The sequence below is a fragment of the Syngnathus floridae genome, chromosome 10, assembly GCF_059516105.1.
Source record: "Syngnathus floridae isolate MCC-2025c chromosome 10, RoL_Sflo_1.0, whole genome shotgun sequence".
NCBI lineage: Eukaryota > Metazoa > Chordata > Actinopteri > Syngnathiformes > Syngnathidae > Syngnathus > Syngnathus floridae.
Genome location: NC_142422.1, coordinates 2,763,597 through 2,788,063, shown reverse-complemented (window position 1 = coordinate 2,788,063; position 24,467 = coordinate 2,763,597). Strand labels below are relative to the sequence as shown.

The 24,467-nt window shown below is 43.4% G+C and overlaps 1 protein-coding gene across 3 annotated transcripts in view; it reads left to right on the top strand.

Annotated features, from left to right (window-relative positions):
* The window catches only part of kcnn3 (potassium intermediate/small conductance calcium-activated channel, subfamily N, member 3), a 38,901-nt gene that overhangs the window by 392 nt on the left and 14,042 nt on the right, over positions 1-24,467 (top strand). For 2 of the 3 annotated variants that reach the window (XM_088387817.1, XM_088387815.1), the window contains exons 2-7: positions 5-274; positions 344-519; positions 629-692; positions 4,994-6,072; positions 13,973-14,068; positions 23,549-23,845. In XM_088387817.1, the coding sequence (XP_088243943.1) occupies positions 5,023-6,072; positions 13,973-14,068; positions 23,549-23,845 (1,443 nt within the window). In that variant the 5' untranslated portion in view covers positions 5-274; positions 344-519; positions 629-692; positions 4,994-5,022. Of the gene's footprint in view, positions 1-4; positions 275-343; positions 520-628; positions 693-4,196; positions 4,722-4,993; positions 6,073-13,972; positions 14,069-23,548; positions 23,846-24,467 lie in introns of those variants that run through there. The other variant, XM_088387816.1, reaches the window with a different exon arrangement.

Here is a 24,467-nt window from a genome sequence, read left to right as displayed (position 1 = left end):
GGAGGTTTCCTCTCATCCAGAATTCATATAGCATCTGCTGCTTAGCCCCGAGGCCAGACGAGAGGGGCTTTCTTCACCTCGGGGCTGAATTATGAGAGGAACGCTCGACGTAACCTTCAGGGGTTGCCCGTCTTTGCCGCAAATCTAGGCGCTACGCCGAAAACACGACCGAAGCCTTGTGATGCTTCTATCTCGACGAGGGAGCGGGGCTAAAAATGGCATCTCGACAACGCTCGCCCGGGATGAAACCATGCACAGCTCAGAGCTTTAAGAGGTGTGAATGTCAACTAGACCTTGTGGAAGCGGGCCGGGGTGACCTGCATTTATAAGAACTCTTGTCTAGGCGGGTTCTTGTGTGCTCTCAATGTGGAAGTCCTGTTAGGACTGAAAAGCAAAAGGAGATGATGCTTTCTCAAACCCTTCAAAGTCATAATGAATGCATCGGCTGGAGTTGAAGTGGTTTCAATTGGCGCACTCAGAACCCTGACTGATTAAACGACTGAAAAGAAAGAGTGCAAAGTAAGTACTGCGACTAGAAATTTGGAAGTACTGAGTCAAATCTTAAAATGTATTTGTTTAAAAAAAAAAAAAGCTTGACAGCTATTCCATCTTACTGTGCAATTTACAGATTTGCTTCAAGAAGACCCGAGCAGCTGACACTACAAACCTGTTGGCAAGACAACAAAGAGAAGGTGAGGGGATATATATATATATTTTTTTTTTGGTGTATTTATTTTGAATCAAAGGTACAAAAAAATTTTTCATCGTGACGTTGCATAACTCGCAAGAGCCAATGAGAATGCGAAATAGAGGAATGGGAGTGACACAAGTGTAATTCAATCGGTCAAAATTCGAACTTGTCCGATAATAATCATCAAAATGTTGATCTGAAAATTTTATGAATGGGATTGTCTCCCCCCCCACCCCCTCCGAAATGACGAAACACGCCCCTGATCTTGAATGACTCAATCGTTCAAACTCGGCACGACTGAGCAATCGTCGTTCCTGTCAAGAGACTGGACGACAATATCAGCTAATTAGTCATAAATCATTTTTATTATAATACCCCCCCTCAAAGACACTCGTGGAAAACAAACTCAACGACATGCAGGACGTCTCATGTACTTATTAGCTCCCAACTAATTTGTCATCAGCTATTCGTGCGTATGTGCACAATAATGAGAGCGCATTTTAAATCAGTGCTCCCCACCAGCCCCAAGTCAAGTACTTTGAGAGTAGGACTAATGATGAAGAGTGAGACAACAAGCACGTAGGAGGGTGAGAAGGTTGGCTGGGGGTCTTGGAGTGAAATATTAGTCCAGAGCCAAGTGCTCAGGGGGGGAGCCGATCGATGCTCTCCAAAGGAAATAAATGAGAAGGGGGAATATCTCAAAAGCTGAGCGAGGCGTGCTAAGACCTCAATGGAGTCAAGTGTGGAAAGACCAGATCACAACAACTTGGAAGTGCGGGTGGGCGGGGATGAGGAAGCCTTATTGAGTTACAAATAGTGGTCATGTGACTAGTTGTGGCGCAGCGTGAGTCAGACAAACCAACGGCGTCATTTCATTCTCAGGCCCGGTTGACTCTCGAGGAGCGTGTGGAGTCATCTCCCATTGCCAACATAAATTTGACCGTCACGCCGACTTTTTATTTTGGAGGAGCTTGCGTGCCACTTGTAAATATTGGCGTAGAGACAGCTGCGCTCGCTCGGCGGGGACCGCTGGCCTCTTCAATCACACGCGACACTATTACAGCCATTTCGCCAGACCTTGAATCTATAAAACCAGGCCTGAAGCGGACGTGGCATCTTATGAGGGTCTTATCGATGCTGAGAGGCGGGCGGGTTGGGTGGAAGCAAACACTTGTGCTCTATATATATATAAAAGAGAGACAAAAAAGACATCTGATTCATCTTGTGATGCCACTTGGAAGAAATCCGACTGGAATGTTAAAGTGACAGCAAGTGCCTAAGAGTGGAAATGTGTGTGCGCACTGGAACGTATCTATTTGCTGATGCTGCAAAAATGATCGTCGGCCTTGGCAAAGTCAGTCCTGCTCTATTTTATGTCAGTCAAGCCTCTCGTCTCGGGTTCAATTTGTCTATATTTTGAAAAATGTTTCACAGCAGCGGCACGTTGGCCTTGTGTTGAGTACATGTGCCTCACATTTCAGAGGCTTGGGTTTGAATCTCATCCCCAGCCTTCTTGCGGTATGTCAGATTTATTTTTATCATGAGCAAGATTATAGTTATGACGTTGACGATCTTGTGATTTAATATCTGTTCTATCCGGAAATGAGGCTCACCAATGGATTTGAATATGTTTGCAGGCGGCATAAGCCACCATTCATTTTCTTCAGTGTTGTCTTGATGGTTTGATAAAAAAAAAAAATGCCGGGAGATTTCAGATTCATAGCGCGTACCGATTTATGAAAAGCAATAATAAAGCCCTTCACTGTCTTGGATGGATGTGTCATATAAGTATAGCGATCCATCTGGCAGTAGTTGTAGATTACAGGTCAGCCCATCCAGGCCTCACAATGTAGTTATTTAATATGCGACACGGCCAGTTAAGTATATTGAGGTGACCTCCCTAACTCATTTATTTATTTATTTATTTTTATGAAATTTATTTCTTTTTATTTATTTGTGAAATTCATATTCTCATCAAGTGTTCAGTTTGAATTTTCTTGTAATGATAATTTTTTTTTGTGGCCTTCAGTGTCGCTCTAATCTTTATTCACACTCTTTAGAAAAATTCGACAATCAGATTTCGGATGCCGAAAGGGCACAATTTGCACTTTTGATGGAGAACCTGAAAGCATCCAATTTGCACATCCTCGCCCCATTATGGTCCTCCATTAAAGCCCCAAACAAAGCTTGCAATTACACCACCCCCCCATTTTCCATCATTTACACCCTATCGTCCATACAAAAGCTTTTTTTTTCCTACTTTGACCTTTTATGAGCCACTCCCCGATTCAGTTCCATTATGAATCCACGCGTGCCGTTTCGAAACAAGCCTCTAACTAATTCCTCCCACCTTAAACAACACACGAAATGATGCGAGCGTGACTCACCATTGAAGAAGTCTTTTTAATTGCGCACATGACTAATATTATATAATTGTACGTTATGATCTGCATTATTGACGCCCGGCGGGCTGACCTGTGATCAGTACTCTCTCTAATCCGCTCCCCCGCAAATTTGAGAGCCGAGCTCATCCGATTACGGCGAACATTAGCCCGCGCATAACCCCCGTCGTATTCATAGTATTAAAAACCAGGTAGAATGGTCTCATTAGCTGGGATTATCCTGAAAACGCTCTGTGGAGTTGACAATTACACATTAATGAGATATTACAAGACTGAATCACACACTTTGGTGGATCTAATGACTAAGTGGTGCTTTGAGATACAAGTGGGTCATCTTACAAGTTTTTTTTTTTTACTAGGAGTTGTTTGGCCTATTTTTTGCTCTTATGTATTCCCCTTCTGATCTGAAATTTCTTCAAACTACTTAAAATAACCTTAGCTTTAAGTCTCTTAGCTTAATGCTAACATGTAATGGGAAACACCATAGACGGGTTGATGAATAGCATCAGTGTTTCCCATGCTAGCAGTTATTATCTCGCAGTAATATCAGTAATTATATGAAATCAGATGAAAATGAACTTTGCAGCCGTTACTTTCTTAAAAAATAGCATTAGGCTTGACATTCATTAATCAAACAAAAACTAGAGTTAGTTGGAATACATTACTGGCTGCTTTCAATTATCTTTTTTCAGTAAAATTCAGTGTCAAATTAAGTGGGCTGCCATCTATTGGTCACCCGTTGAATTACACCTAAATAGCAGAAGGCAGAGCCAAATAGTTATGAACTGAGATTGTAATGGAACTTTAAAAAAATAACGGATTGTGTTTATTTTGATATAATGCAATCTAAAATTAAGAATTAGAAGGTAATTTCGAATGACTCGGCTAGAAGCAGAGCCGGCACGTCAATTCATTGGCGATCCATATTAAAATGTGTCTCCATTCCAGTGAAACAATATGACGCTAATATAATATTCCATCTTGTATAATTGCATGTCACACACACAGTGGATACAGATCGTAGCCACCTGTTTCCATTCTCAGCCTCCATCCAATGGGAGCAAGCGGGGGTGGGTGGTGAGTTGGGGGCGGAGGAAGAGCAGAGAAGTTGGAGGAGAGAGTGAGAGACGCTCATCCGCGTCCACGCAGAGCCGTGATTGAGTGGAAGCGCACGAATTCAATCACTGACGCTTTTTCGTTTTTGTCGCGGAGGGAGACGCGCAAGCCACAGGTTGACACATCCGGTCATGGCTCGTCGTCCGCGAGCGACCACCGTGTCCGGCGGCGACGTGAGCCCCGCGGACGGCTCGCCCGGGATGGGGAAGCACGCCGAGTGAAGCGCGTCGAACGAGGAGGAGAGGAGAGAGGAGCAGAGGAGAGGGGGCGTTGGAGCGTCGGGACGCCGTGCGCAAAGCTCGAGAGGCGGGTTGGTGGACCTGTGGAGGAAGCCTCATGAACGGAGGCGAGAGGGGGGGAAGAGAGACACAGAGACAGACAGAGAGAGAGAGAGAGAACGAGGGAGGATGGCATGGCTGTAACAACATGAAAAAGAAAAAAAGTGGGGTGCTCTGTCTTCATCCAGCCAAGTGATCCAAACACATCTGCTCTGGGGGAGTGGAAGAGAAGAGGTAGGTAGAAACCGTGCCAGGGGGTCTGGTTATGTCACACCAAAAAAAGTAGGCTATTGTTTTTGATCTCGCTGAAGCTTCTCCAGGAGCCGTCGCTCACCCGGCTAGAAACAACCTGAGAACATGCTACCGTAAATATCGCTAGTGCATGATGATAATGTGCTTCTCCTCTGATTGTAGACAATTTCCTTCATCCAGTTAGGTGGCATCCACCTGATGCTTTCCATGTCTTCAGAGGCGTCGGCGTAATTGTTTGTGTTTGCCTCCACCAGACAAGAGGTACACGGTCACAGCTGTGACCATGGAGCCTCCCCCCTCTCTGAGCCTGGCTCTCCTCGGAGGCAGCGAGGACGAAGACCAGCGTTTCCTCCTCCCGCTGGCTGGCATCTCCCACCCCGCCGCCCCCGCCGGCCAGGGTCCGGGCTCCAACCACTCCAATCACACGGCGCCGTCCAGCCTGGGCCGGCTCAACGGCAGCAACCCGTCGCCGTCCCCCGCCGCCACGCCGTCGTCCCTGCCCAAGTTGTCGACGGCGGGGCCGCCGGCCATCCCCAATGCCTTGCACCCCACCAGCACCCCGCTCTCTTCCTGCTTGGGCTCGCAGCACAGTCTGAGCGGGGACAACTCGCCCATCTACAACGCCCTCTTTTACTCCTCCCACTCGCCCTCCATGGATCGCGAGAGGGACCGGGAACGCGGGTGCAAACACAGACAGGCCAGTCCCTTGGTCCACCGCAGGGACAGCAACCCCTTCACCGAAATCGCCATGAGCTCCTGCAAGTACACGGGCGGCGTCATGAAGCCCCTGAGCCGCCTCAGCGCCTCCCGGAGGAACCTCATCGAATCGGACAGCAGCGAAACCAAAGAGGGCGGGGTTTCCGCTGTTGCCGGGGCGACCGCGGCCGGAGGTCACGACCGGCAGCGGGAAGCCCCGCCTACCTCCTTGCTCAGCCAGTCCTCCACCAATCAGCCGCCCCTCCAGAGCCCCCCGGAAATTATCATTTCATCCAAAGAAGACTCGCCCTACCCCAGGGCAGGATATGACATCAGCGACACCGCCTCCAACCAGATGTCCATCTACCACCAGAACCACGCACTGGTGGAGAGTCGCCGGGCGCAACCGGGGAGGGGCGCCAGTCAGGGCGCCTCGGGGGCGGTGGGAACCGGCGCCAGGGCCGGCACCACCAAGGCCCACAAACGGAAGAACCAAAACATTGGCTACAAACTGGGTCATCGCAGGGCGCTGTTCGAAAAGAGGAAGCGATTGAGCGACTACGCTCTCATCTTCGGGATGTTCGGAATTGTCGTCATGGTGATCGAGACGGAGCTGTCCTGGGGCGTCTACAACAAGGTGAGACCATTTGAAATAGTCATATCAAATCCTCTGCTGTTGCACTGTGGGAATCCCAAGCTCTGGCTGAGGCGTCAAATCCAGATCCAGAACGTAAACCCTGCCACGGTTTTGGAGTAGAAGCACCTGTGGCTGAACACAACCTGGACCCGCATGTCCAATAATGTCGCTTAGCTGTTCTTGAAGCTCCAATCTGAGGGGATGGATGAGATTTTTAAAGATCTTAGACTCCAGTCCTAACAATCGGGATTCTGGTGAAATTCCAGGTTTGATGTTGGAGGTGTGTGCCCAGTGATGTAATACCACGATAAAGAGGACAAGAGGGCGGGCATTGTAGATTATCAGCAGGAGGCCAGCATCTCATTTATCTGCGTAATGGTGAGTGGAATAAGATGAATGGTCCCCGAGCAGCGATTGTCTGTTTATCTTGGCCGGTCCTTTTTGGTTTTAGCGTGACATAGCACAAAAGGTCAGCCGGGGGCACGGCTAATAAAGTGGAACCGGCGGACGGATGGACGACGCAGACAGGTAGTTAGCCGCTGGATTTTGGCCAGTGGGTGTGTCTGGCGTTATGATTACAGTGAGGGATATCTGTCTGGGTCATTCTCCCCGAGCGCGGCGCTTTGAAAGCTTTCCCTCCCCGTTCATTACATCCTGACTCTTTTTCATTAAGGGAATTGTGCCGTTTGAATTGTTTCTACACATTCATCATTGTCTCTTTTCTTTTTCCTGTCAGCCTCTGGTGTGATCTTTCTGTCTTTTTTTTTTTTTCCCGGCTGTCTCTTTATTTGGCTTTTCTTTCTTTGACCTCACTTTTTTTTTTGGCCCGCTTCTCCTGTGTGTGTGTATATTTAAAAAAAAAAAAAAAAAAAAAAAAGGCCTTGCCTTTAAGGTGCTATTGTTCATGTTGTTACTTGACAACTTGAGTGGAACTTGAACATTTCAGAACTTTTTTTTTTTAATGGATGCATTTGTTGTCTTATTCTTGTTGAGCAAGGCCCAGCTGCTTCGTGTAGTGTCCAAAAATAGAGATGAAAAATAAGAATGGAACTAAAGAGGGTGTGTTGTTTGTGTTACTGCAAGAGGGCAAATACTGTACACACATTGATTTGTGTGGGCACAAAACTGAACACACAATCGAATCTGATCCAAAACAAATAAATGTCTTTATAAAGGTTATAAGGTTCATTTGGGGCCTTCTTCATTCAGACGTTGAAGCTCATTAGAAAGTTTGGATTCCAGATGATTGTGTTCTGATTATCCCAATCATTTGTCAGGCTTTCACACACTTTGCAGTATTGAACTATGAAATAATTTATGAGTCGGGGAAAAAAAATGGCCCCCTCTGGCAGAATTGTGGCTTTTCATACAAAAGGAGGCTTTGAATACTCAAGCTTGATTTGTTTGTATGCCTGGACTCTTTGCGGCTGGCTTTATTACTACTCGACAAAAATACACAACTGATTTCCATTCTTCTAGTACAGAGGGCATGGGCCAAGGAAGAGCCCATTTCATTTTTATGAAGTTCCAGAAATTTGATTTGCTCATTATTGCACAATGGGCAATTTATTTTTTTGTCACTTCCCATGAATAATGCATGAGATCATATTTGGCTTACTTAACTCGGACGTATGTGGAATACAGCAGAACCTCGAAGGTCGAACCCTAGATGCTCCTGGATATAAAATTTAATAAAATAAATAAAAATAGGTAAAAAATTTATCTTGATTAAATTTGGAATTTTCACACTTGTCGCCATCTTCTAAGGGATTCCATGATGGGATTTCCCAGCAGCAGTTGAAAGTGAGAGCTTGATGGTTTGACACGTGTCTATCTGAGAATAACCGAGGCAGGCTGCACGTACTCTCGGGACCGTAGCGTGAGGCCTGTCAGATCAATGCGTCATTGGAAGAAGGCCCACGTGGCTCCTTAGTGGCCCCCGGGCCTACCATGACTTGTCTTGAGCCTGCTGATGATGAAACACTCCCAGCTATTTTGGGGGAACACACAGCTGTTGTCAACATCACCTGTCAATATCCACAAACAGCTAGCTAGCTGTGTGTGTGTTGGTAGCGGAACTATGAGGAATGTTTGAATTTTATTTTAGAATATGTTATATGTGCCTCCACTTATCTAAACACAGCAATAGGATTAATATTACATTTGTGGAATATGAGTTAAGCAACAAAAATCACCCGTTTTTTTATCCATCTCAGGGGGCGGCCATTTTGTCACTTGCTGTCGACTGAAAATGACATCACCAGGTCACAACCAATGACGGTTCAGCTCCAAAAAAATGGTGAGCCGTGATTGGTTGTGACCTGGTAACTGTGATGTCATTTTCAGTCGACAGCAAGTGGCACATGGTCGATCCATAATATTTATCTTCTGGTTCTCCTCTCAGATGATCTTTGGAAATGGCGGATCACTGCACTTAGTGTTCTCGTAGTCCCCTGGGCGACCTTTTTCTTCAAGTAACTCGCCGGTTGCTCCACCCAAAACCGACAGGGAATTAAACTGGCCCGTCATTGACGTATATATATTCTCCCGGGATGTCATCAACTGCCTCAGTAGTCATGTGTCACCTCTTCTCATTGTCACCATCTTTCTCCTACTCCACTACGTTGCCTTCAGGCTTCTGAGGGCCACCGTATCCCTCAGGTCATGTTGTTAACTGTTACAAATTTGGATAGTTTGACTTTTAGCTGGAGCGTGGTGAAAAGTTGGAGTTTTGCTTGAAAGCATGGCTGTGTGTGTGGTTGTAAGGTGACAATGGCCGCTCTCCCTCTCTTCCTCCCTCCCTCCATCCCGTCTGTTTCCCTGGAGACTGATTGCAAGAAAGCGCCACTTTGACAGCAAGAGAGGCTCAAGGCTAACTCTTTCCGACGCAATCGCACGTACGCACATTCATATTCACCCGCAGCGGCACATGTAATCGAAAAACCTATCGTCTTTGTCTATCTCAATACCAGCCTTTAAAAAAATGATGCTTTGTTTTTGCAAAGTTCTCACTGTCGTTATCTGGCCCATCAGTTTAGCAGCTTTAGGTTGAATGTGAGCAGTCGTAAACTTGTTACATCATCAATAAAAACCTGAGAGCATGCTCCATTAGTGCTCACGTTTAGCCGCTAATGTCAAAACACCTCCTCAGCCATGATGTTTTGACTCGGTCTCCTCTTCCTCCTTACTTACCTTCCCCCATAACACACATTGACCTTATAATTTTTTTTTTTTGTTAGATTTTTTTTTTGTCAAAGTGTAATTTCCATCTTCTGCGTGTAAATGTTTACACCTTGTTATAAATACTCCATTTATATTCCCGCTGGCAACCCTTGATTGTCCATTTAGACAACCTTTGTCCAGAGTATGTTTGTAGTGAAGTGCTTTTTCATAATCATTCTGCACTCATCCACTTTGGCTGTCTTGAAAATGGTTGCACTTTGAATATGTCGTAATTTTATGCGGAAGGCGACACGTTAATCACATGTTGAATGTTTTTTTTTCAAAGCCATCCGGTTGGTCTATATAGAAAAATCCAGAAAAAAAATCTTATGTTATGATAAACATTTTACCCCTAGCTAGCTACATGTGTGTAAGATTTTGGTTTTATCTCCCTGATGGGTGTCCCAATACTTTTGTCCATATGTGATGAGGGCCCATGTTGCACACATAAAGACAACAATGAACACAAAACAACACTATCTAGTTACGATCCATTGTCGTTATTGCTATTGAGTCATAACATCCTCAAACAAACTCCAATTCATCCGAGTCATTTGGTTATTTACACCTGTAAAACTTATTGGCTGGTTGCCTGGCAACCCCGCCGAGACTATTGAAACACTTTTCAGTACAAGCTCATGTAATGGATGACCTGAGCTATTCATGTTCTGTGCACACAGATTGCGCAAACCATGTGTGATTCAGTTGACCTTAAAATGACAGGGGCCAAATTATCCACATTGTGCAGTATAATAAGAACACTGTCGCTGTTGTTGCCATGCCGATTATGAATAGTGGACAAAAGACATGTCAAGCAGTCACTCACACACACTTTTTGACTAACACTGTCAAAGAGATATGATCCTGATTATATTTAAAAAATGTACGTATGTACCTTATGAATATATATATGAATATATATGTATATGTGTGTGTGGGGGGGTAATTATTATTATAGTAATTATTATAGTAATTATTTTTTTTAATTACTTTGTGATGTTTCTGAACACGTTATATGCCATTATATGCAAATAATACTGTATGGGATGAGTAGCGAATATTTGGGGATTTCAATAAGGCACCTAGGACAACTACGGGGGGTCCTTAATACCCGGAAGTAGTTGACAGTGAGCGGGAGTTTCGCTGGGCCGTGACTAATTACCGCTGTTGTGGGTGTTTCAGGTGAGTAAATTTGTTGAAAAGTTGATGTTCAGAACTTGTAATACTGCTGGTAAACTGAGCTAATTATTTATTGAGAATATGATACATACGGTTACGGTTGTACAATGTATAATTTTGCGTATAACATAGACAGTGAAATGTTTTAACGTATTCTCAGTACCCGGAAGTCGTTGACAGTGAGCGGGAGTTTCGCCGCTTCTATCTATTTAATCTAAGTACAAATAGTGATATTTATTTATGTTTCATTTATTCATTTGTTTACTCATGCAACCAAAATATGATACAAAACACGTCATACTCTTGATATAAAAAGTCTACACACCCCTGTTCAAATGCCAAGTGAAAGAATTCCCCCCCCCCCAATAATGTGATATCAAATCTAATATTATACAAACATGAAGCAAATACTGCTACCTGTAGTATATGACCCCCCCCCCCCCCCCTTTCTGTCCTTATTGTTAAAATGGCACCCAGGTGACTCCGACAGGCTCCAAAGTGATTTTTACTCTCAAAACAGCTAGATTGAACAAAAGCAGAACGCCGGAGAGCAGATAAAATAAAATAAGGTTGCAACTCGCTGGTGTGACACTGTGTTTACAGTCAGGCCGCTGAGCTTGGTATTTTTCTCATTAACAAGACAAGCGGCGTTTCCTTTGCAGCCACTTTGCTCCAGTGAGCACAAATGAGATGTTGGCAATGGGGAGAGTGAGACAGGAAAACAGGGAAATAAAAAGCAGACGACAGCTTGCAGCCCAAGTGTTGCGCTGTGGCCCATAACGACAACCACTAACTACTCACTCACTTCACTGTCTAAATGATATTCTGCGTATGGTCCCAAAATCCAGTCTTTGACTTTATTTTTAATCATGTACTGGAGGCAATATGGAAGAGGGTCTGGAAAAGAAAAAATTCCAAATTCCCCCCAAAATGTTCAGAAAACGCTGAGATTATATTTTCCCTTTGGTAGACAGGTGGATGTTTTACGAGTGACAGAAATCAATGTTCGTCAGCTTGCGTGTTTACATCTAGCTGCATTTCCACTTATTTTGGGCGGGAGCCGCAATAGACAAGATAACACACTGACACACTCTATTTTCCAGGACACTGACTCCCAATATATATTCATGAACCGATGCAGATTGTGCTTAATCACCTCATGAGGGAGACTCAGTAGTCAGCCACTAAATTAAGACTCCGAGTGCATGCCGGCATGAAGCCTTGACTCGGCCACTAAGAGCTACATTAAACCTGAAGCATCCACAGCAGCAAAATTATTTTGGGAAAAAAAAAAATAAAAACGTTCGCTGCCATCAATAGTATAGGAATGAAAAGGAAATGAGCTCTCCAGTCAAACTTGGATTGCTTTTATGAGCTAATCAATATAAGCCGAGTTCGATTACAATATTGAATTAGGCTGCATACTCTAACACAAAAAAGTTATTTTTGTCGCGGGCTGCATCATAGTCATAGTTTGCTTCAAAGGGCCGTTAAAAATTGTCAACCAAAATAAATGTATGAACGCCTCATACACTACACAACAAACTGTTTTCAAAACAGAGACTAATAAAAACTGTTCAAATATTTAAAAATGAAATATTGAAATCAAATAAAAAATATTTTAAAAAATGAATGATAATAAAAATTGCTGACAATATCTCTATTTGAAAGTGAAAACATTTTGAAATTTTGGAATTGACATGAATTCAATGCACAATTTGTCTTTGCGGGCCACCTAAAATGATGTGGCGGGCCGTATCTGACCCCCGGGCCTCGACTTTGACACCTGTGCGCGAACACATCTAACGGTGCAAGTCGGACATTAAGCAAGACAAAAAGTTATTCAATTATCAAGCACAAATATTTGGGATGACAAACGTGAGTTGTCTGACATGATGATGCTGCGGTCACCTTTTCTTTTCCCCCTTTTCTTTTTTTTCTTTTTTTAATCTACTCTCGCCTTCAATCCCCCCAGAACTAATTAGAAGCCTTTAGAGAAGACTTTTATCAGTTATTGGATTGGACTGCCACAATCCCAAGTGGTTCCGCATTTCCCTGATAACGTGCACGCCCGTACCTGCAACTGGCCGTTAACAGCCGACGCAATCTCACGATGGTCTCCAGACGCCGTTGTGAGCCTCCGCGTAGTTTTGTAGTGTGCAGTAGTTAAACTAATGAAGAGAAATAACAGTCATCCCGCAATGTGACCCTGGAGTGTGCTAAATCTCTGCAAGGGCTCGCACAAAATCAACTTTTTGAGTCTGTGCTGACGTCGGGAAAACTGGTTTAGAACAATTTGATATTAAAAAAAACAACATGAAGATGTGATATCCACCTCATCACTTTAAATATGGAAAATATGATTCCATATTAAGTCATGGCCACTCATTAGAAAGGATAAAAAAAGAGCTTGCACTTAAATCTTTAATGTCCACTTATTTTGTTATGGTTCACCGAGTCTTACTGTAGTCCACCTGATGGATCGAGAGAGAGGCATTCATGCTGTTGCTACGGCAACCGAACTTAAATGTGACCCGATTTATATGTTGCCGCTGTAGAAATTGAACGTTTTTTTTTTTTTTATTTAAACATCCTCATTGTATTTATGTTTTTATTTCTAATCCCATTGAATTGGATGTCATGATACCCCGCTTCTGCCGAGGATGTTTTCTTGAGAGAGGAAATGGATTTGGCAGAAACACTTGAAGAACACAGTGACTGGAAAGCCAAAATGATGAATAAAAAAAAAAAAAAAATCATAATGATGCTTGATTGATGCTGCCGGGGAGAGATGATGTAATTCAACTTTTAATTTTTCTTTGACCTATCATAATCAGCATCAGGGCTGAATGATTTAGAAAAATAATATAATAGTGATTTTTTTCCCCCCTCATCCTTGCAGTTCTTTTTTCAAGGTCCTCTTCTCATGTGTTTTTTAACGAGCACAAGTAATAAATTAATCTGTATTCAATTTATTTTCGATGAATGTTTTGGTCTCATAGATTAGGCTTTAGCTAAAATAAAATATGAATTAATGTGAAAGCATTTCTTATCTCCTTCAGCTAGTACTTACTCAACATTGCAATTTCACAAAATGAAAACAAAAGATTGGCAAAAACATAAAGTCTTAAACAAAATTACAATAATAATGCAATCTCTCTCTCTCTCCCTTTCTCTCTAATATATCTATTTGCTGGAGTAGTGTGTGTGTCTGTGAGGGGGGGGGGGGGGTCAAAGAAGCCCCAGAAGTGCTATGAGTTGTATTGATCCAAAGTTCCCCGGTGCATTGATTATAAGCCCCTGTGAAAGTAGACGAGCGAAAGACTTAAAGCTCAGCGGCGGCAGCGCGCTATCGACAGGTGCAATACCTCGGCTCAACCTTTGAAAATCTGTTTGGTAAATGTCGACCTCGAGCAGGGAAACAAATCATCCCCGAAATGACCCGATATGTCAACGGGTGCATCTTTGTGATGTTTGTTTTTGTGTCTTGTGCCCGCAGAGCTCCATGTATTCTCTGGCGCTGAAGTGTCTGATCAGCCTGTCTACCGTCATCCTGCTGGGCCTCATCATCGCCTACCACGCACGGGAGGTTCAGGTAAAATGGCTCACTCGTTCCGCGTCATTTAGCTGCTTTGTCCCCAAAAAGATTGTTCTTGAACACTCACTGGACATAACATTAGGTACACCTTTGAGTCGATGCTGCTGCTTTGGTTTTAATAGATTTGTTTTACATTTTTTAAGAATACATAATTCGGAATCGGCTAATATGGATATTTTTTATGCTGATACAGATTCTAATATTTAGCATGAAAAGATTAGCATTCGTTTATGTTATAGTAAGCTACATGGCGGCCATTTTGTCTTTAATGTGGTTGCTGTAAGATCCATACAAATTTCATCATCACAGGAAAAAGTTAGATGTGTCCAAACAGATTTCTTGTGTTTTGACGTGCTAACGCTACAAGGCGTAAGCAAGCGATAGCTGAGCGTAGCCTCGCTGTGCAGCTGTTCCGACACAGGTCTATTCCCTTCCTAATGCATTCCATCCCTCAGGCGCCTTCCTGCAATCGGGGGCCCAGGTGTGTGTCCGCCTCACCAATTAATGCCATTAGCGGCCGTCACGGCGGCATCGACTACGACCACGTATGCCGTAGCTAGACCGCGACAATCGACCGCGCGTGCCTCCATGTATGTGACTTTGTCGTTTTGGCTAATCCAACCTCAGCGTGCTCATTGGGCCCGCGGTTTCATCATTCATCGTACATCGACTATTTATGTGAGCCTCGCGGGTAGCCGGGAGTGCCCCCCAGACCAGCTATTACTCTCCATCACAAACCGCAATCATCCATCAGGCCTCATGCTAGTTTAATACCGCTCGCTACTAGCTTACATTACGTTATGCGCTAGTCGAGTACTGTGCGTTCGGGGAGGATTCATTGATAAAATAATAAAAACGCTCACTGTGGAAGTAACACGTTACGAGGGGGGATGAAGAAGCTGCGCTGACGAGAGGAAAAGCTTTCTAGTCGTTTCCGTGATTCTGTTTGATGAAATCACAGGAGGAGTTCCGGAAAGTGTGATTGTGACGCAGTGGAGGATGTTGGGAGTCTCGACACGAATGGTTCGTTTGAGCAATTCAACTGCAACATAAACTAAACACGTAGAAATATTTTAACAACTTGGGCTGAATTAATTTGTATCGATTGATTGGAATCTATTGTCGGGCCACATCTATCGAATATTTTGGGAGTGGGATATCGTTCTGAAAAGTCGATTTGAATAATTGGGTATTCAGATTTTTTTTAGGTTGGCAATTTTCTTCTCTAGAAACACAAGTCACTGCCCATAGAGTTTGGTTTATGACCCACTATGGCCACCCCATAGCGCCGCCCTTGAGTGACATTAAAACAAGTCAACTTTTTTCCACTGCACATCGTACATTTTTTTTTCTTCCTTGGTTGGTCGTGTGTGACTTTTTTCTCCTTGGCTATCAGACAGAGGCTGAATGGATGAATTGTTTGTTTGGCCTGAAAGTACAAAAAATTATTCAACACAGGGGGGTGCTCGACTGGGTGTAGCGAAAAGGAAATAAAAAGCGGAAAGAGGCTGACGGACTCTGTTGGGCGTGTACACACCGAGCCAGTCGTTGACAAACAATAAAAGGATATATTTTGGTTTTGCTTCTCCGTATGGTTTCCATTTTCACCTTTTTGGTTATTTTGTGCAAAGTTTCAAGCTTGACAAAGTAGAAATAAAATGAATTATTTGCTTGATTAATTACAATAAATTAGTTTAAAAAAGCACTAAAATAAAATTAATATTTTTTTCAAGAAAACCTGTAATAACAATCTCATAATATTACACTATTTATTCTGAGAAAGATATAAAAAAATATTAAAAAATAATCTTATATTCTTGAAATAAATTTGTAATAATTGGCCTTTTGTTCATTAAAAAATACTTTATTCATGCCGGGAATATTAGATTTATGTAATGACATGTCACAGTGATATTAGAGCTTTTAATTGGCCCTCTGTTCAGGTAAGGAGAAGCCATGGGCTCTTTGAACATAACGCCAACCCATAATAGTAAAAAAAAAAGTGTGCAGCATACGCCAACATGCTAGTTGTTTGCTTCCATACATGAACATTTGTTTTGAACATCAATACAACGCAATATTTACAGAACAAAGCGCTTTGTCCGGACGCGTCGCTCAGCGTGCAGCACATCGCTGAAGGCGCAATCACATCGATTATACAGAGTAAACATTTTGCTCGTTTCTTCCCTCATGTCATATAACGACACCGCGTCGCTGAGAAAAAAGAAAAAAAAAGTGACACCTGACAGCCGTTTTGTGTTTACTTCCAGAATATCAAATTTTGCTTCGATTCTGCTGATTATTGTCGCTGCATGCAAAATGAAAAACATTTGTCCAATCACGATGGACACCTCGCATCCTCGTCGGGGATGTAACAGGATATTACATTCCCGCACACACTTTACTGTTATAAGATTCCGTCGGCGTCTTAGCACCTTCCCTGGGTATCTTCCTTCTCTTTTTCTTTCCTTTTTTCTTCCTCCATCTGTCTTTATCGCATTACGTCTGCCTCTCTTGTCTTCCACGGGGACTCAATTCAATTTGCCCGTCGACTTCTTCCTCTGTTCTGGCTCAGCATCCAGCATCTCACCTATTCACCCCCGACGTGCCCTCGAAAAGCCCTTTTGTAACTTCTTGACTCTCATCTCATCGAGGTTTTCACACGCCCTCGCTGATAAAATTCATTTAAAGGCTCGCTTTGCGTCTCTTCGGCATCTTCGCTAATCTGTCAGGGAGGCGGGACAGGCCCAGCCGTGCTCGGCATGAAAGCGCAATTCATCTGTAATCACAGCGGACCGCAAATCTCGGCTTGATTCCGTCTTGTCAAGGGAGGGAATTTAAGTTTTTAGTGTGGGGCGTCACTCCCCATTACAGATGAAAGTGATAGGAAATAGAGACAAGATGGTGGCTGACCTGAGAAATTCTTCGTTTTGAACTGGACCTATCATTCCTTATTTTGTGCCTTATATGGAGTTATTTCGTTTATTTTGATTATCTCATCCCAGTCGTCGCTTCCTGTAGGCCTCAAAAGCAGGATCACAACAGACTTTAAATCATTTTTAACAAAAACTGAAACGGTTGCGTTCTTCTTTGCTGAACTTTAGTCTTTAACTAAGCATGCCGCCATCTAGTGGTCGGAAGTGGTATCACAACAGGAGTACGAGCCTTTCCGTTTTATTGAAAATGATTCAATTTTAATTGGATGATTTATTTTTTTTTTAATTGTGAAAAGAGCTTGGCAAGATGTAAGCTTAGCAACACAAGACCTGGAACGTTCTTATGACTCGCACGTATGCGACTTACGGTTAATAACGCTCAGGAGAAGCCATTGAGGTCCACTGCACAGATTTTTCCCCACTACTGCCACTTCACCTCTCTTGTTATTCCTCCCTAAGACAAAAAGAATGTGCTTTCCCTCAACTTGACCTTTTCGCAAAGCGCAATATTCCAAAGTGTTTATGTCGGCACTTATGGCTGTGTTAATTGCCCTGCAAGTGTCCATCAGACCTCGCTGCTTCTGGCTGACTTCGGAGAAGAAAAAAAAAAAAGTGATGACATTTCTGTACTGAATAATTTCATCTCCCACGTTTAGAAATAGATCGGCACCTTGTGTTGTGTTAAGAACATTTGGTAGATTTCTAAGAATTAATCAAGCATTCTGTTTCGGAAACCATAGGCTTGATATGAAAAGCATTAATTAAATATTCAGATGAATTAAAGATAAGACAACGTTTCCATCACGGAGTTAACATTAGCTGCCTATAGAATATTCTATTGCTAATTGTCATCTACATATTCCATTTAACCTCATTAATCCCCGACATCTTATGTTCTCATCAGCATCTTGTCGCGTTAATTGAACTTGAAAAATACAACGCAATGCAACTTCCGAAGTGCCGGACTATTCGTTCCATGATACTGCTTGAAGGAATTCCCAATGGGAAATCAAGTGAAGTCAATTAATTCCCTTTATTAACCGTACACGCAATGTTCAAAATAGCATTTAGATTTTTTTAAATGTAATACAATGAAACAAATTGCTTTGTCTCATCTTGTATTTCACCAGTGTGACAAATCGTCTCGCTAACTTGCCATCAAAGACCGAAAGAAAAGGCAATAATAAAACAAGAATGATCCGACAGCCGACTGTAAAATACAGCGTGAACATCGGCCGTCTCCCTCAGGATGCGTAAAGGTGCCGTGATTGATTGGCTGGTATGTACAAAAACGTCAAACATTCGTCTGATTTAGCCCGGCCTGAAATATAATAGTGTTGGAGCAAGGAAAAAAACACCCCGAAGACAACAATTATTCCCACGGAGAACGCTGTGAATGGTTATGTGGCTTGGGAGACGAATGAATGAGTCAAAAATAAATAAATAAATAAAAAGACCGAAAATTGCACGATTGCAAAAGCTTGCACCATTCAGACATTTGAAGTATTTGAAGTTTGGAGCTGTTTGAAGCTTCGTTTCTGTTCCGGCGTCCAACTTTCACTGCCGTTTACTCCTCAGGAAATGTTTTAAGTTCCGTTTGTTGTCTGTTAGCCATCGTTAGCAATCATTCGCTATTGTTAGCAATCGTTAGCAATGAGGAATATGCAGAGGAAGGATTTGTATTTCCCGTTTTACGCATGTCTACTAATCTTGAGGCCGTCATCGTTTGACATTTTAGGCTTTATAATTTTTCTCAGCCTATCGTTCACCAATTGACACGGGAGCAGCGTTGCAAAATCGCTTCAGGTTACCGAGCATCACAAACTTCCTCTCGAAACTTTTGAAGGACCTGAAGTCGGTACGGGTGTAGCTTGAACGCATTCCGAAGCCTTGGCTGAATGAAGCTTTTGTTGATGCTGAATTCCATGGCAGGCCGCCGGGTAGACGCTGCCTGCCTTTGTATGTTGGATGTTTTTATCGGTGATCGTGGCAGGCCTTTCGCCCTGCATGCGGATTATCAAGGACAGATCCTGTTGAGAAAAAGTTGAATAGCATAAATGGTTCTTCAGTGTGGTGGTTGTAAAGCTTTTAAAAATGCAGGCGGGGAGAGAAACATTTTATGCAACGATATATTTCCGTTTTCCCGATGGAGCGTAGCAGAAAATAGACGGGGATTATTTCACGGTATCGGTACTCTCGACGTTGATCGACATCAATATCAGCCTATTGTGGCCATTTTATGATCAGAAACTAGAAATTATTCATTTTATTTATATATATATATGTATTTTCTAAATTTATTTATTATTTATATTGAATTTTATGTCATTTTAAGGAAAATTACTATCTTGAGAAAGAAATAAAAAAAAAATATCCGGAATTTTTTTGAGGGAAACTTTCTGTATCCAAACTACTAGTGGTATCGGTGACCACTCAAGAATGATTGAATTCTGACTGGCGAGACTTCGGTTGCGTTCCGGCAGCTTCCGTCTTACTCGCCGGCAAAAAAACCAGGCAAACAAATGCAATCAGAAACAAGAGGTGTGTTTGTGTCTTGCAAGAGCGATATGCCTCCAGTCCATTAGCGCGCTTCCAGCTTTGCTCAAGTGCGTCAATTCACTTACTTTGCCCGCATTTCACAAACGCTCCATTGATCAACAAGACACCAGCTTGGTTCGCCAAAACTAGCAAACGGAAAAGTACAGAGGGTCATCTTGCTATTTAATATCTGAATGGGCATTTAATGATGCTCACCGCTTTTTTTTTTTGTCTCGTTGCCATTTATGGCCTCGATGCAAATTAGCATTGAATGAAGGGAATTTCCCAACGCAAGACGTCTCTGGCGGAATCATCTTTACACCCGCTTGCTGTTTTTAGACCTTTTCTTCGTGAAATTCAGCACGTCGTTCAAGTGTGAACATTTTCCTTTGTCACCTCACCTCACTCCCCCGCTCCATGTTTACACTCTTGGCTGTGAACAAGTAAGGCTTGGGTGTTTGTCCTTGGAGGGATTAGAAGGGGGGGAGTCGCTGCAAAAGTCTTGGGACGCTCCGAACTTGAACCGTGAATCAATCAAGGCGTTGGACGCTATGCTAACAAAGCCAATGGGCGGGTGTCCCTATTTTTTTTTTGAAAAACTCAATGTACAATTTCGAAACGAACCAAAAATTACGGGGGTGTGATCTGTCTATTTATAAATGTGTTTGTTTTGCTCTCTTTTTTTGCCTGTTTGGGGGATTTCTAAGCTGTAGGATGCGAACACACTCCCCAGGGGTGCGATTGCGTGTTTGCGTGTGTCTTGTGCGTTCGCTAACTCCTTCGTTGATCAGACGAGTCTTCCCACCTTCCCTCTTTCGGGAAATACCACCCTGCGACTAATTTACTCGCATTTTCTTCTTCTTTTGTACTCGCTAGACCATCTGGGCGGTTTGTGTAAAAATTCGCATCCCTTTGTGTGTATGTCGACCTGGCAGATCGTTCCCAGCGTTGCATCTGTTTCCGTGATTTAACCCGATTAGCCGTGTAGCCTAGCCGCAAGGCCTGGATGCGATTCAAGCAGAGATGGATGGACGAAGGGAGAAAAGGTGAAAGGTCAGCGATGCGTCCAATGTGACACATTTGTTCTTCTTTTGTTTTTGTTTTTTGCGTTGCCCTCCTTCTGTCCGGCTCGCTTTTCATTTAGCGCTCGGGCCGTTGTACTCGACTGCCACATTTTGTTAAAGATAAAGCAAAGGATTTTTGCTCCGTGTTCCCTTTTGGGTCTCTGCGTATACACACTCGCCCGAGCTTATCGAGTATTTGTTTTTGGCCACACGCGCACGCACACACACGTCTAAACATCGAAGCACCACCACTCACTTGCCTCCCGTTTTGGTCATGTAGGGGCAGTGGCACTCACTCACTCACATTGACAGATTACTTTCCTAATGGAATTTAATTATTTATCCCTTCCTCGTGGCGGTTTAGCCAGGAAAAGACCGACAGCAGCAGGAGGCAGCAGGGGAAAGACAGGACCGGAAGGTGGGAAGGAGGAGGGGGGGAGTAGAAGAGAAATGGGCGAGGGGAGGGGGGGTGCTCATTTCCTTGTGGCGAAATCTGGACCACCTCACATTTTTTTTCGGTTCTCTTGTCAAGCAGGAGAAAAAAAAAAAAAAGATGAATGGCTAATGGCTGCCCAATTAAGATTTTACATCATGTCTCATTCTCAATTATAAAAAGTTAAGTGCGGAAAGTTGTTCAGTAGCACCGCTTGGAACGTGTGGAGAAAAATTCGCGATTGACACGAAATCACGGTATGACAATACGACAGAACTTTTTTTATACCTGACTTTAGTGTGTTTTGTGCCAAGAAAGCATAAATCCATCAAATCATATTTCACCTTCCTCACATGGCTCGACCTGTTGAGTACTTTCAAAGACCTCAAGACATCACAAGAGTGTCTTACATCTTCTTGCAAGAAGAAGACGGGGCTTATCTTACCTGCAGCCGCGGATATAGTCTTTGATCGATCCACAGCGGATAAACTTAAGCCATCCGTCTGTCATCCAGATAATGCCAGATGATATCAATGATGATATAATTTTTTTTTTAATTAATGCAAGCGCTCATTTTGCATAACAGGTGCGAATTTACGAACCAAAACACACCGTAGCAACTCCCATTAATTTAAATCCAAGAAATCCTAATAACTCAACTCCACAAGGTCAGATCTTGACCAAACATCTCACGTGTGATAAAAGTCCTGCCCCGAAGAGATTCATGTGCCACTTTCCTTAATTACAGTGCCAACTGATGCTGACAGGAAAAGTTTAATGACAGATGTTCCGCATTAATCTCTTCCCTTAAGGAATTTTATTCCAAATGTTTTGACAAATGTTCACCGGTGTCTTCATAGGAGACCAAATATATAAATGTCAAAACGTTTTCTTTCCATTTCCTTCCAAATTTAAAAGTGCGACATCCAGTTTGTGCCTCCCTCTCTCTGTATCTCTTTGACACACACGCACACCTCCATCATTTTTCCGACATCTCCACAGCCTTTCTTCTCGCCTCGTCTCCAAACGTGTTTCTCCCTCCTTCTTTTCTTTTTGATTCCCTCTCTTCCGCCGTCTTCCTGCTGCTCCCTCGCTCTCGCTGGGGATCCTAATTAAGCTTGGCTGCTCTTTGATGTTGTCGCCGTGGAAACCGTCACCATGACGAGGCTGGGTCTGCACACGCGCGCACGCCCTCACTTGAGCGTACGCGCACACGTAATCGACGGTGGTTGATGGGGAAGCGAGAAGCGGCGTTTGACCCTCGGCCGCCTCGGTGGCTTCCCCCATTGGCTCCAAATGAGTGCGTTTGCGCACATGTTAGCAGCATGCACACGCGTGTAGCTAGTTGGAAGACACATTTCCTGCTGAGCCATCTAGCGCTTTAATGATGGACTATTGGCCGTGCATCCATAGGTGGCCTTGGCAGGAATTCGCCATTCATCATCTCACAGCCGGCAAAAAAAAAAAAAAAATCACGTTTTCATTTCTTTTCCTGAAGAGAAAAAGATGCTAAAGCTAAAAGCTAGCTTAAAAAAATAATAAAGATGCTAAAGCTAATAAGCTAAAAGCTAGCTAAAACAAAAACTAAAGACCCCTAAGCGAAAAAGCTAAAGACTAGCTAAAAAAATAGCTAAACTGTTTATCATTAACCTTTTTGTTTACTTTTCAGGGATATAAGCCAAGTGTTTTAATAAAGAACAAAAAGCTTATGCTTAGATGTTTTGCCACAGGGATGTCAATTCCCTCTCGCTTTGCATTTATTTTTATAACCGTTTTCATTTCGCCAAAAGTCTTCCGCTCTATAGCACGAGTGGGGAAGTCCTCTGAGAGCCATGCTACATTTTTGAAATAATATTATGTAGTATGAGTTTGTGTGTTAACAGAGACATAATGTCATTTTTTTTCACTCAATTTGAAAACAGGAATGCCTATAATTTTTACTCGTCGTCTGACTCATACTTCCGTCTGACTCATAAAAAACACTAATGCTTAGACACGTGATAGCCTACCAGGCATTGTGGGGGAATTTTTTTTTTTAAACGCCCAAATGATTAGCAGATATGGCAAACTGCCACAGTATAGCGCCAACTACTGGCAAGTAAGACTTAACCCTCCCTAATTTTTCTGAAACCTATCCTTGTAACGGCGCCTTTCATAACACCATCAAGATTAGCACAGCAATTAGCAACAAAAAGGTCCAAATACCTCAGGGGGGGAGTACAATTAGCCAAAACGGTCACGGCGATCCCTTCTCGGAGCGTACCGAGATAAGCAGCGCTTGTTGTTTTTGTATTTCATTTTTTATTTTCGCTAAGCAGCCCCGGCGCGAAATGACTCCGCAAGTGCGCGAGGCGAGACTTGTGTGTTGTGCTAATGAGGCCGCAGCCAGGCTGAATAGACGCCGATCAAGAGCCGTTTAGCCCCTTAAAAATAGCACGCGTTGCCTTCACTCATCACATCCATCACGTGTACTGATAAGTGGACTCCTCTCCTCGCATCTCCGCAGCTGTTTGTCATCGACAACGGGGCGGACGACTGGCGCATCGCCATGACGATGGAGAGGGTTCTGCTCATCGCTCTGGAGCTACTGGTGTCGGCCGTGCACCCGGTGCCCGGCGACTTCAAGTTCCAGTGGCGGGCGCGGCTGGCCTTCACGTTCGTGCCGTCGCAGGCCGAGGCCGACCTGGACATGGTGCTGAGCGTGCCCATGTTCCTGCGCCTCTACCTCATCGCCAGGGTCATGCTCCTGCACAGCAAACTCTTCACCGACGCCTCCTCGAGGAGTATAGGGGCACTCAATAAGGTCAGATATGAATAATATATATTTTTAGAATCACAGGATGTCATGATTTAAAAACAACAACAACAAATTCCGAAACGTGCAACTAGTACGTGCTCACCACTTTTTCACCTGCGAGAAAATGATAAGGTCAAAAAGCTCACAAGCTCAAATGAGATCGGTGTTCTCCTCCATCCAGCCAATCACATGTCTCTCTTTTGCACCAGAGACCTAAGCTACTTGGAATCCCTCATAACACAATATGAAACGAGAGCTTGAAATGGGAGCGCGATATTACACGCGGCTCAAATGGGCCATGAAAAGAAAAAATCGAAGTAGTGGCAAGACGTGGCTGAGGCGTGCAGTAAACGATCAGTGTTGGATATTAATGACGGTAAATGATGATTACAATGTTTCGAACGAGGCAGTATGTTGTGGAGAAATTTTTTTTGGGGGGGTTTTTCTCTAGTGAAGTGAAAAATAGGTGAGGCTGCAATTTAAATTAATGCGTTAATAACGTTGAGATGAACCCAATTGCCAGAGGAGTATCATCTGAAAATGAGTCAATTAACCAAACTACTTTTTAAGGGAAATAATCTGTAAATTAGTTAAATTGGTTTTTCAAAGTAACTATGGCAACACATTC